Here is a 13,383-nt window from a genome sequence, read left to right on the forward strand (position 1 = left end):
GCTCTATCCCCCCTTTTTGAAATCTATGCAAGGTGGTAGATTTCAAAATCAAATGGAGAACAATCAATCTTCTTTTCATTTTGGGTTGAAAGCAACAACAATGGATCTTTCTAAACAAAAATCTCAAAAGGACAAAAATGCGAATCAGGATGACACAACCTACCATTGCAGCAATTAACCCACATCAGTTCTTATCTCAAAGATTGCATTGAATTGAAGTATAACTTCGACTCCTTTATCTCTGACAGTACGGAATGATCAAAACAAAAATACCCAGAAGATAATTTGTTGAATTGGATGGATTATTGGGAAACATCTTAGAACCCAGCACATGCTACACAGGAGGAGTTGCTGAGGTCCTCAAGACGCACATAAAAAACACAAGCACTACCAAAAGGACGACAGTAGTTTTCAAATCTATGAGCAGTGCTGCTAGAATACGATATAACCATACTTTTCCTTTTTCTTTCAAGTAAAAGAAGTATCTCCTTAAAAGTGAAGTTCGCAAAACCAGTTCCCGAGGTTTATTTTTCCATTCAACAAATAAACAAGAGCACAAGTTCATATAGAAGAAAGAGAAAACAAAGAAACAAAAACTAAAGATCTATAGCCGGCTTACCGCACCGGCTGTTGATTGTAATGGTTCTTCTCTTTTTTCTTTGCTGCAGCTAGCCTTGCATTCCTAGCAGCAGCTTCACTTGCAGCAGCTCGGGCAGCTGCATCCATTTCTTTGCTTGATTTCTTCTTCTTCATAGATGCCACTTTCTTTAGCCGCTCTTTAACATCTCCAGCAGATGTATTTTCTCCCTTCTCTGTCCCAGCATCGTCATCTGCTGCTGCAACATCGATGCCATCAGGCTGGTCCGGGGATTCTTTTGGCTCCTTCATTGACTTATCCTTCTTTTTCTTCTTTTTTGCACTTTTGCTCTCCCCGGTGGCATTCTCCTTCTTGTCTACCTCGCCATTTAGATTCTCTACTTTCTTCTCTTGTGCAATACCTGCATGGAGAGGTAGGGAAAAATTCAGCCCATGTAAGAAATAACAAAAATCGAACTGATCAAATATGATGAAAGTTGCAAGAGTACATGGATCATTATTCCTTGGAAGAGATCAAATTTGATGAAACGCCCAATAAGTTAAGACAGAGGAGGGCATAAATTAGTTTTACAACCTACTTCTTAACTGGCCAATTATCATATATCAAGATAAGGTATGCGGTTGATATTTAGCATAGTATTTAAGCTTCCGCAAATAGAAACTCATTTTGCAATAATGTTATGAAAAAAATCAGACGATACATACACAATTACTAAACAAGAACTGGCATGCATAATCGTATTCATATAAGCTATATATTACCACTGGAATCATCTTGGCCACCGGTCTCGCTTTTGGCACCGTATCCTAGCTCGGCAAGAACAGCTTCAAGTTCTTCAAGCCCCTTTTTCTTCAGTTCCTTCTTAGAAAGCTGCCTTTCAGTATCCTTAGGAGCTGGAGAAGCTTCAGGGGGCTTCTTAAGTGGCTCAGTTTCCACTGGTGCTTCAAGTTCATTTTCATGTTCCTCGTCGACATCATCAACTTCATCAAGACCTTCCTCCTCGCTTTCACTTACCTGGAATCCGGGATAAATATAAGAATTAAACAATCCAACTAGAGGAATAGTACTCACTCAAATGCTTTATGATATTCAAAAGTATAACACTGACATCTTAGGTTTAAAGACTGATGGAGTTAGTTGACTTTACGAAAAGATAAATGATTGTTACATTACGTTAATAGAGAAGCATAAGTACCATTAGAAGAATACACCCACACGGACACATTCCAGTTTACGGTTATCTACTTGATTTTCTTTGGTTATATCTGGGATACACACTGAGTTTTCACAATGAAACCATACAAGCTACTTGCAAACCTATCACTTTGCCTTATAAAAATATGTTTTCATAACAGAAATCAATTTATTATATTACCATAATGAAAGCAACAAAAGATAAATTTCATTGCATCCACTATAGAAGGAGAATCATTTCCACGAGATGCAGGTAGACGTGTGGGTGAGGTTTCTGTCTCACGACAATGTATACGTGTTGAAAGGAAACCGATCATGGATAAGCCATGGATACCGACAAAGGATATAGCTATTTTCTAACAGAATAATGGCAATTCAATTCCAAGAAATGCAGGTACACGTGCGGGTGAGGTTTCTGTCTCATGACAATCTAGTCAAGATAGCAAAAAGAAAAAATCAAATGTCTCCACAAAAGCCACCAAAACCAAGTCATAACATCAAAGATGCATAACTTAACACGTGCACACAAAACTGAGTAGATGATAAGCCTTTACAGGTAATGCAATAACGTTTGGACTTTAAAATATTCGCATCTACTACCGTTAAATGAAATTATTGAAAGAATGATACAAACTAGATAAGGATTCCACAAAATCAACAGATATGAATATCAATAAATTCCATAAGTCCTACCAAATGTTATCATCAAAATCCTTTCAGTAATCATCATCTTAATCATTCCAAAAGTAGAAAAAACTACCAAATGTAATTGCTTCAGCAAACATCAGTGATATTACAAACCAATCCTCAGTATTCACAGTTCCTACGACTTGTTTTCCTCATTAAATCTCCATATGTGTTGTCAAGTCAATTTGCAAATACCAATTAAACAAAACTAAGCAAAAAAGCACCTCCTTTTACAGCTGCATCATGAAAAGGACCGATCATTTCCTATAACAGAAATAGATACATTCCCGCACAAATGCAATGCATGCTTTCCAAGTTTAGCACTATCCAAAATTAAGATCATGATGCAAAAAATGAGGCCAAAAAATATACCAGTTCACCGACTTCCACATGCTCAGCTTCATGCGCAGTCTCCTTGGCCACCTTTGAATCCTCACCGGCCCAGCCCAATTCGGGCGGAGCTGTAGTTGCATAGTAGTCGTCGTCATCCTCGTCATCGACATCGGCCCACGATTTCACGTTGAGGGGCGCAGGGGCCCAAAACACCTCTTTTTCGGCCTCGTCAGGATTCTGAGCTGTGCCGCTTTTCGAGCTCTTGGAGGAACCCTTCTCGGACTTCTTCTTCTTCTTCAAGCTCCCGAGCGCCGCAAACACGTTGGTGCTATTCAGAACCACAGACTCGTCCTTTCTGTTCCCGCCTCCCACCATTTCTTAACCCAGCGTAAGTCTAGACTTACCGAGCGTTGCCAAACAGCAGGTTTTTTGAAGTTACGGTTTCGTGACGAAGCTCAGGCGCGAGCTGGAGGGCAAAATCGGAAATGGGAGAGGGAAAAGATTAGGGTTTGGGAGGATTTTGATTCTCAGATTGCTGTTGAGGTTGGTGAGGATCTGAGAACGGGAGAGCTGAAATGAAACGAATCGTTTTGGTGAACTCGGGTGACGAGTGAAGAGGGTTAGCAGAGTCTCCTCTGAGAGACAGCTAGAAAAATCCTGCGAGGCTTTCGTGACGACGAGTGAGGAGGAGGAGGAGGTGGCTTTATGTATAAAATGTTGCGCTGGTTGAGTTTTTCAACCAACATTACATGGCAAGGGTGTGTGAATCTGTGATGGGCTTATAAAAGAAAAATAAAAAAATAAAAATAAAAATCTAATTCTGGGCTGTGGATGTGGGTGAAGCCTGACCGTCGGATGTGTCCGTGACCAAATTTTGATGGGCGGTCGTGATGGTTTGGTTTGGCGTGGGGCCCAGTCTGCCTGGGTTTTTTTTTTTGTTTTTTTTTTTGCGGAGGATTTTTCATGTGTGGAGAGAGAGGCGAGGATAAGAGGCATCTGGCGTGGCTTCCATGCACATGATTAGGACCCACTTGTTGTAACTGATCCATAAGGGTTCGTTTCTAAGTTTTGTTTGTACCAAAAGCCTTTCCATAGTCCATGTTAAAACAGTCCTCCTTCATTTTAGGGCTAATTTTAGTAATTACATTTATTTTTTTATGCAGTATAATATAAATATTTTTGTTCCGTTCGGGTTTCAGTAGCATTTCTTCTTTGTCGACAATATTTTTGTTCCGTTCGGGTTTCAGTAGCATTTCTTCTTTGGATGTCATGATTTTTGTTCCATTGTGGTAACACAAATGTAGGTTGAGAAAAGATAAATGTTTTTCAATTCATTCTCCGAAAATGAAAGATTACAATTAAGATATGGCTTTCCTTTTCAAATGAAATATTATAATTAAGATATGGCAGTATTTACATTCTTTCTCAATCAACGGAATGAAACTTGAACTCAAAATCTCTTCCAAAACTAGAAAGAAGGTCAAACCAAGTTCAACACAACATATTCAAGTCTAAATTATGAATTCAACACGATCGAGTCCGAGTAAATCTTAACCTAAATCAATCCACTCTAAATAACTGACCAATCAATAGTGACAAACTTGCTATTAGAAAAGAAGCAGAGTATAAACGAATATGAAAACTTGCTTGCTTGACCCGGAACTAGAAAATTCAGAAGGAATCAATTGTCATTTTCAGCTGAAAAGGATACAATTTGTTCAAATTCAAGTAGAAATCTAAATCGAATTACAAAAGACCAAAATAAGTTGAAATGGAAGTGAAATCAAGATGAAGCAAGGGGTGCACTGTCAAACGTTGTCCCGACATGTTGAATAACAAATCCATAGATCTTCCTCTTCAGCCTGTCAACCTTTTCATTCATTTGCTCATCCCTCTTTGACACAACTCGGTCCAACCACTCATTCACTCGTTTCAACTGTGATAAAACAGCTGCAATGGAGCCACAGTCGAGAGGCAATTTAACACCATCTGCGGCACACTCTCCAAACACCCGAAAACCGGCATCCAGGGCCTTCTCAACGAACTCTAGAAACCACATTTGCATCTCGGACTGCAGACTCATTGCAAGCTCAACAGTATCTTTCATGCCACGACCCTTTGTCCACGTCCCAACATGAGCATTGGACTCTGGTGAAGAAGATGAAGAAGAAATCTTCATATGGGTTTTGGCAGGTGCATTGAGAGATTGTCGTTTTGACAAACTTTTCTGCAGGGTTGATGGAGGCTCATTGTCTTGGGTGGTAAGAAGAGAGACAACCCCAAGATCAGTAGCTAAGGCAGCTTCAACCCAAAGCGAAACAGATTTTGATTGCTCTGTTGGAATGTTGTCATTATAAGGTGTATCAGCATTGTGGTTGCTGGCAATTGATTGAACAAGTGTTGTTGATTTAACAACTTCGTCGTAGATTGAAAAGAACCGGTCAATGGCGGGCAAAGGGTTCCCAACCTTGGATGTGGAAGATAGTTCTGCAAACATGCTGAGATAGACAAAGGAGAATAAAATTCAAGTTCACATCAGTCACTAGTGATGAATGGTGATTATACAGCAAATGCACTCTCTTCAATGAATTCAAAGGCACACCATCGCAATGATCATATTACCTTAATTTCCTCACAAGAGATTCGGTAGCAATGGCCTCCTCCAGGGCTTCAGCTGCAGCAGCAGATGCAATAACTTTCCTTTGCAAAGCCTCCTGCAATTAGATATGGTTTAGAATGAATTCATATCAATAACTAATCCTTCTGTTTCAATGACAAAATTTATGTCTAATTAATGCATCTTATGCCCAATACATTCCAAGATTAAAACCCCACCATTACCTTTCCAAGCCTTGCAAGGTCTGAAGAGACTGCATCAAGTGAAACACTCCCATCAGTCCATTTTCTTTCATGAACAGTGAAGCCCAGAGCTGTACAGCTTGGTTTCTCTTGAGCCAGGCAATCTTCAGGTGACCCAGATTTTGTTTTCTCATCGCTGGAAGAATCATCACCGCCACTAGGACTTCGACCATGAGCATCGCTCAATCGTCTCGAAAGGGCAGCCTGCAAAGATAGAAAGAATCAGGAAATCAGAATATGCAGAGCCATAAGCAAAATATTAAAAAAATGTCATTGCAATGCAAATTAAGGAAAAAACTACCTGAGTCCTTAAAATTGCTTGAAAATCTGGTTTGTTCTTGGACACAGACTTCTCTCTTTGCTCTACTGCCGGCGACTCATCCCAGCCCTTCCTGTTACTCTTTCCAGACCCAACAAGGGCTTCAGAAACCTTAGAAATCCCTGCAACGATAGTTGCCATCTTCTTCCTGTTAGCTGAGTCCTTCACTCCCCCAGACAACCGTCTACCGGGAGAAAGCGAAGCCCTGCGGGGATTTGGAGATGGCTGCCTCCGCCCAGTCGGAGATGGCTGACGGTACCTGGACGGTACTATAATCGCAGGCTCCTTAGACACCTTGCGGTTCTCTTCCTTTGCCACAACTAAGCTCGGAACCACGCATTTTGAAGGCGCCGGAGATCCCGATCTCTTTCCTTTTCCGGCGGGTGACGGATCTCTCTCCGCCGGCGCCACATTCTTCTTCCCAACGGACACCGACCTCTTTGCACCGGCCGGAGATGAAAACCTTGAAGCCGGCCGTTCTGAGATCTTCTTAGGCTCATCCGAATTTGAATTTGAATTGGAATTCCCACCCAAATTCACGTTGTCTCGAGGAGCAAGAGGCTGCCTCGATGATCTTGTCTTCTCAATCTTGGCTTCCTTGTTGTCATTCCTAACAACTTGCTCCTGCTTCTTATTGGATAAGTAAATCGCCATGAAATCGGTGGACTGGTCGGAATCCGACACGGGCTGGATCACAAACTCGCGTTTTGAGGCGGAGATTCGAGCAACGAGAGGCTCTGGGGTACCGACGAAATGGTGGCGGCCGGCAATGGGGCGGATTCCGACAACGCGAGGAACAGGGGAGTCGAAATCGAAGCGGTCAACATAGGCGAACTGGCCAAGCTGCAACCGGTTGGTGAGGATGAGGTCGGTGTCACGATCAGAGAGGGAGACGTAGGTGGAGTTGAGGGAGTCGGAGAGCTGAACATAGAAGCCCTGGTTAGGCCAGAGGTCGGAGCCGGCGAGAGCAGGGACGATGCCGATGACTTGGAGGAGAGCCGAACGGTGGTCGCCGGTGACTTTGGTGGCGGAGTTCATTGACTGGAGAAGCTTCAGGAGGATCCCTGGCGTGAGGGACGCCATTGTTAAGCAGCTCTGTGCTTTGTGTGTGTGTGTGTGTGTGTGTGGGTGGCGAGGAAGAAGACTGAGAGAGGAGAGAAGAATATAGATGGAGAGGTTTGAGTGAATGTGTGAGAAAGAGCATTGGCTACTGAAAAGGGGGACCCAGTAGCTCATTTGGCCGTTACGAGATTTCAAATTCAAATTCCCGCTAACTGTTTAATATTACTATTACCATTGTTTGAATTTAGGTGCTACGTTACCGTTACGTTATCCCTTCCCTATCTATCCATCCCAATTGAAAAAAAAGAAAAAAGTTAGAGAAATAGAGAAAGGTTAACTTCCAGTAGCAAAATCCCACGTCATATGGTTCCAATCCCAAACTTTTCATTTGACATTAAATCGAAATCATTTTTGTCTCTTTACTTTCCCACACTTCCATTAAACATAAACAATCTGGGCCAAAAATATTTGTTCTGTTCTGTTGTATGCAACTAGCAAGTTAGCAGTATACACTACTACTAGATGCCTGCGAATTGTGAAAGTCAAATGTTTCATAAGCGCATACATCTGTTTGATTTGGAACAATATTACCATGCACAACAGCTAGCCGGACCTCTACTTTAAAGAATGTGGAGAGGCAGGACGCAAGTGCCTCAATGGGATGTTGAGTCACTCTGCAATAAAAACTGCACACAATATACAATATGCAGCTATAACTCAGGTCCGCATACAAACAATCGTTCGCAAAGAGTGAAAATTTGGATGCATGATTCTCGTTGCGTGCAACGTATGTAGGGAAGTTGATTTCCTTAAGGTGGTGCAGAGTGGTAACTGCAACTCTAATGAGCTAAGTCCATTCATTGTCATGAATATTTTCAAAACTACATTGTTCACTAATCAGGAATACAATGTAATCCAAGAAAAATTGTCAAAAATACTTTACACTTTCTATCACAATTCACATGTAGTCCATACATGCCATCTTTCGTATTTCAAATAACAGAAAATACAATATCAATACAACTTTAGTATAGAAAGGAAAATATCGCTTTGTTACTTTCCTTTGCTTTGTATAATTTTTATTCATCCTTATGCAGCAAAAAATAAGAAAAATATAAGAAAAACAATAAGTACAAAGAATATCTTGATCATTAGCCATCGGTTGGATGATATACTGCTAAAGTACCTGGCCAGTTGCCCTTGTGCTCCTTCCACATTGGCCAGTGTGTCGTCCATATTCTCATCAATCCTGCCAGCCACAGCCCCAATATTGAGTATTTAACCAAAAAATTATTCTACAAGCTTGTGTTTTCTGTTAGTGACGAAAGGTGAACCCATCCAAGTACTTTAACATGACTGCTAAACAAACCTGATTGCAAGCTCTCCTTGCTGAGAAACCATGGTTGCCAATTGTGTGAATATGCCACCCAGCTCATGAATTGTTGACTCCACGTTGTGAAGAGCTTCAGCTCGGCTCTGCATATAGCTGTCTTGTTGTTCTACCTGTTGTTGCTGCTGTTGCAGTAATGGCCGAGATTCCATCTCTGTCTGCTTCCTGAAGGAAATATGAAACAATGCCATTGACATCTAAATTGAAGTCGTGGATCTAGGATATATGATTCACTACAGGCAGCATTAGGAAGATGACAGGCACTATTTCTCTCCAAGTTCCAAAATGAAAGGGAGCAATCAAAAGGTTCCATGTAACAAGTACACTGCTTAGCGAGTCATGGTTAACAATGGGATTAATATAGCACTGGAAGTTATAAAAAGAACAATAGGCATGAATTTGAGGCTGAGGCTCCTAATAAGAACTTGCCTTTAGAATATAACAATATGGTTACAATAACTACTTCTGTAAAACATGCTGATGCCTAGTGTAGTGGAAATTTACCTAGGAAATAACTGTGACGAAGAAGACGCAGAATCATTGGCCCATGGAGGAGGAGCTGCCGATGCATTAGCAGCTGATCTGGCAGCAACTGGACGTTGGCGAACAAACGGATTTGTTGACTCTTTTGAAGTGCTTGAAGAAAACAATTGCCTCCTATTTTCATGAACCTTTAAATTCTGCCATATATAAACAAGAAACGTTGAACTTCGTATTCTAGTAAAATAATAAAGCTCATCAGACAACCATGTGCAGGGACATACAATATACCTCTGTCCGCATGGTGAGCACTTCTTTAAACTCCTTCGTGGTGCTCATTAGTCGGTTCTTCAGGTTATCTACAACCGTGGTTGAATGATTTGTGGTGTCACTTGAGATGTTTCCACTTTCATTTTGGGAATTGCAGGCCAGCTGCAGATCTATCACTGCTGAATTAAGTCCAGTAATATCTTGCTTTATAGCTGATGTCAGCTCTTGGATCTCCAGAGCTGGATCATCAAACACTGATGTCCTTTTTGCCACTGAAAAATATCAAAGCAATACTTGTGTTTCAACATGGGTTGCTCCAAATATCAGCAAGGCTCTCCATTTATGTAAACAAATCACAAAACAATACTAAATTATTGATCATCAATATTTAAAGAATAGATACCCCCATTGTTATACAACCATGAATTACTGGGTCATTCATATTCTAATTCCATCACAAACCTTTGGTTAGAATCCTGTCTCAGCATAATTAATTAACACTAATCAAAGCATATATGTATAAAGAACAATTACAGATCAAAATTTACACATCCATTTTGACAGTGTGATCTCTAAAACACGAAACAAAACTAATTAACTTGTATAATTTAACATAATCAGAGATTAAGGAAAATTTTGGCAAATAGCATGGATTTTACATACATTGTGCGAGCTTGGTGAGCTTGCGGGAAGTGTGGTGAATCCCAAGCCCAATCTTGGAGGCCCTTTTGTTGAACTCCGATTGAATCGAAGCCGCAGATCGAGGTCCGTCGAGTTTCGCGCCACTATTGCTACTCGATGCTGGGCCATCGTTGGCTGGCGTCGAGAAGGAGGACTTTCGATGCCTCTCTGTTATGCTCAGAAACTCCTGCGTTCGATCTCGGAACGACGATTGCCCCGATTTTCCATGCATTTCTATATTTTTATTCACTGATTTGTAACAAAATTTATAATGAAAAAGAAACTTTTTGTACAAATTCTACTTCAACGCTCTGTAAAGCTCAGAAACTCTGTATTATATTATGGAATGGAATTGATAAAATTAGATGCAAAGATTGGGTACTCTGAAACACAGGAGGCCCTTGAATTGGATCATGGTGGTGAAAATTTTCGCACTTTTTTTATTGAAGGAGTTTTTTATTTTTTTATTTTGGGCAAAATTTTTATTAAATGAGAGAGAAGGGAAGGAAATGGGTGAAAAACAGTAAATAAAATTCAGTCTTATTTTTTACTTTTTTATTTGTGGCCCTCATTGCAGATAGAACATAGGAAGTCCAATAGCAACAACAAGCTAAGGCCCAGGAGCAATGTAGTTCGACCCACTCCACTCTACTCTGTCTCGAGTAATTCTTGAGTGTGACTGTTGCATAGTATTACAATTCACCACCTATGATATATGACACATGTAATTATCTATTAATAATAGGGATATCCTTAGACTGGGAAAGTACCGACAATGTCACTTGCCCGTATATAACACGTGATGGTGTGACAATCGCATTCAACTATTTTACGTCTCTCCCATTTGTGTGATACTGTCGGTATAGGAATAGGATCAAGCAACTCCAAAGCCATAGGAATATGACTTAAGATTTAAACATATGAATTACTGCAATGCATTATCAACATTAGAGAAAGAATTTAAGAAAGAAATGAGCAAAAACTTTCAACTTGGGATTGGGAACCATGGATTATGCCAGAACAATCTGCTTTACAAGGTGTAAGCTATCATACTATAACATGTTTGATGTTTTGCTATAGCTAGGTTTCATGGCTTCCTAAAGAGCTTATGTCATAGCAGAATCAAATACAACAGATATCCTCCAACAATTTTCATCACCATGTGTGCAAGGCCCCTGCTAGGCAACACTGAAGGACCACCATAAGAAATCATCACTGGAAACTGGCAGTCCCCAACAGAAGGATTTTCATCAGTCACCACAGCCAAACCAGAGAAATCACACGTCCAGCTTTTCTGGCTATTCACCTGGTAATACATGTTAAATGCATAAGAAGCATTTCCTTGGAGGCTGAGATTATTGCAAGAACACCCATAACCCAAAGCAGTACAATCTGAGAGGGTACAAGCAAAGTCGATGCTTTTTGCCAAGACCTCCAAATCTTTAGCATCTTTGTCCAAAACACACCACCTCTTCAGCATATAGTCTACATCTTCCACAGCTGCAAGGCCTTTGTTTTCAAGAGAGCCTGTCAAATCCAAATTATACTTTGGCTTCCCATCATACTCAAATAGCCCCCAGTGCCTTTCAAAGTTTCCAGGAGCAATGCTTTTCGCATCTTCATCGATGAGGCTGAATAGATAGACATCAATTTTTCCTTTCCTTGCTGGGGTTCCATTTCCACTCAGGGAATGTTGAATCATTCCCTGGTTAAACCTCTTGGCATTTCTTATATTGGCATTTATGTCACCATCAGTTGGCCAGCCCACCTCTCCAACCATGATCTTCATCTCAGGGAACCCAGCTTTGGTCAGAGACCAAACGAGGGTGTCAAAGTTTGCATCAAACACATTGGTGTACAGTAGATCACCATCCTTAATGGGCTTGCTTGTTCCATCAAAGAAAGCAAATCCAAAAGGAAAATATGTATTGCCATAGAGACTGAGAAAAGGATAGATATTGACTGTGAATGGAGCATCATTGGTATGTAGGTATTGGATGATCTCAATTAAGGAGTCTCGAATTTCAGGCCGGAAGTCACCTGTAGATGGAACTGGGTCTGAGTCAGGGGAGAAGTAGATGTCGGCGTTGAAGGGGACCGTGGCTTTGACTTGTGACCCAAGTCCTGCATTGTTGAGGGCTTCTTGGATGTTCTTCAGAGCGGGTAATGTGGTTTTTAGATAGGTGCCATTGTATGTTTTAAGGAAGGGTTCATTGCCTACAGCAACATACCTGCAAACTCAATTGTCATAATAATTTTAGCATGTTCAAGGAATTCCTTAACATCATTCAGACATAATTGGAAACAGGTAACAGTCATAGTAACAGTACAAGAAGAGAGAGATAGAAAGCAAGGAAAACAAGCAACACCTCCAGAATCATGGGGGGAAAGAAATGAACTTCCCCATGATTTTACAGAAATTGAAGATAATCAACTGACAGTGTTTTGACTTTTGAGAGTGATAAAAAACGAACCACTTAGGAACATAATGGCATAAAAAGAAAGAGTAAGAATTCGAACACAGTGCAAAAATGGGTTGAAAATTAATCAAGAAATTGTGTGACTCAACTTGATATTGACTCCACCATTGTAGCAGTAACTGGTGACATTGGCATCGACCCAAGTAGCTGCAGCAACAGGATCTTGGCTCATCTCTTGCAACATGACATTGGGTACGGCCAGCATCACCTCAATCTGCGTCCCCATAAGAGCAGCTAATATTTTCTCTTCAGCTTCGAACAACTTGAGTTTATTGAACCCATTATCCTTCAGCATTTTGACCACCTTTTCTGGTGGGAGCTGGTGTGTTGCCATTGTTCCCCAATTGACCCCAAAGCTCGTGCCTTTTTGGGCCATGTTCATCAACACCAGAATTAGTACTGATATTTCCCAATAGACTCTTTCTTGTGCCATTCTCATTTTCTTTGGAGCTAATCTTTAAAATGGGTTTTTTTTTCTTCTTCTTGAATCTGAATCTTTTTTGAATGAAGCAAAGAATCAAGAAAGATTTGAGGGCTCCAATGATTGAGGGACGCAGGGAGGAAAGAGAAAGGAAGAGGGGAATTCTTTTGGTTCTTTGTTCAACAATATATAGAGTGCAAAGTGGTAACTCTCTCTCTCTCTCTCTCTCTCTCTCTCAGGAATTTCAGTGTTAGGCTTTAGAGAACTTTGATGGGAAAAGCGAAAAAGAAATGGAAGATTCGTTCCTTAATTCAGTTATTCAGTTATGGTGGCCAGCCCATGCTAATTGTTTTCCAACTGAATAATATTATTATTCAAATTAATATTAATATGAAAAATATTATGTTTGGCCTGTCCAAAAAGAAAAATGCCAACTTTGGGAAGGGAAATGGGAACATGAAGACTTATTATCCAAGACCAAGACCAAGACCAAGGAGCAAAGATAGTGAGTGACCATCCATGAGAAGAAAACCATTGACTGATCTTTTAAGCAAACTTAAAGAGAATACTCCAAAATGCCAACTTTCCAGCCAAAACCTACGTGTTCAT

The 13,383-nt window shown here is 40.6% G+C and overlaps 4 protein-coding genes across 4 annotated transcripts; all 4 read right to left on the minus strand.

The window, feature by feature from the left end:
- Positions 1-501: 501 nt before the first annotated feature.
- LOC110751066 (uncharacterized) lies at positions 502-3,572 on the minus strand. Its single transcript, XM_088244198.1, has 3 exons — positions 2,852-3,572; positions 1,360-1,612; positions 502-998 (listed from the first exon to the last, which is right to left on the minus strand). The coding sequence occupies exons 1-3, from the start codon at positions 3,185-3,187 to the stop codon at positions 616-618; spliced, it is 972 nt and encodes a 323-aa protein (XP_088100324.1). The 5' UTR covers positions 3,188-3,572; the 3' UTR covers positions 502-615.
- An 866-nt stretch (positions 3,573-4,438) lies between these two features.
- Positions 4,439-7,271, minus strand: LOC110751063 (serine/arginine repetitive matrix protein, putative (DUF936)). The gene is made up of 4 exons (XM_021951482.2): positions 5,973-7,271; positions 5,654-5,875; positions 5,435-5,526; positions 4,439-5,310 (listed from the first exon to the last, which is right to left on the minus strand). Exons 1-4 carry the CDS (start codon positions 7,224-7,226, stop codon positions 4,596-4,598), a joined length of 2,283 nt encoding a protein of 760 aa, XP_021807174.2. The 5' UTR covers positions 7,227-7,271; the 3' UTR covers positions 4,439-4,595.
- Positions 7,272-7,938: 667 nt separating this feature from the next.
- On the minus strand, positions 7,939-10,339 carry LOC110751065 (syntaxin-32). Its single transcript, XM_021951484.2, has 5 exons — positions 9,856-10,339; positions 9,214-9,464; positions 8,947-9,122; positions 8,422-8,607; positions 7,939-8,301 (listed from the first exon to the last, which is right to left on the minus strand). The coding sequence occupies exons 1-5, from the start codon at positions 10,103-10,105 to the stop codon at positions 8,142-8,144; spliced, it is 1,023 nt and encodes a 340-aa protein (XP_021807176.1). The 5' UTR covers positions 10,106-10,339; the 3' UTR covers positions 7,939-8,141.
- Positions 10,340-10,845: 506 nt separating this feature from the next.
- On the minus strand, positions 10,846-13,014 carry LOC110751064 (O-Glycosyl hydrolases family 17 protein). Its single transcript, XM_021951483.2, has 2 exons — positions 12,443-13,014; positions 10,846-12,104 (listed from the first exon to the last, which is right to left on the minus strand). The coding sequence occupies exons 1-2, from the start codon at positions 12,790-12,792 to the stop codon at positions 10,985-10,987; spliced, it is 1,470 nt and encodes a 489-aa protein (XP_021807175.1). The 5' UTR covers positions 12,793-13,014; the 3' UTR covers positions 10,846-10,984.
- Positions 13,015-13,383: the final 369 nt, after the last annotated feature.

The sequence above is a fragment of the Prunus avium genome, chromosome 7, assembly GCF_965620075.1.
Source record: "Prunus avium chromosome 7, drPruAviu1.hap1.1, whole genome shotgun sequence".
Lineage (NCBI taxonomy): Eukaryota > Viridiplantae > Streptophyta > Magnoliopsida > Rosales > Rosaceae > Prunus > Prunus avium.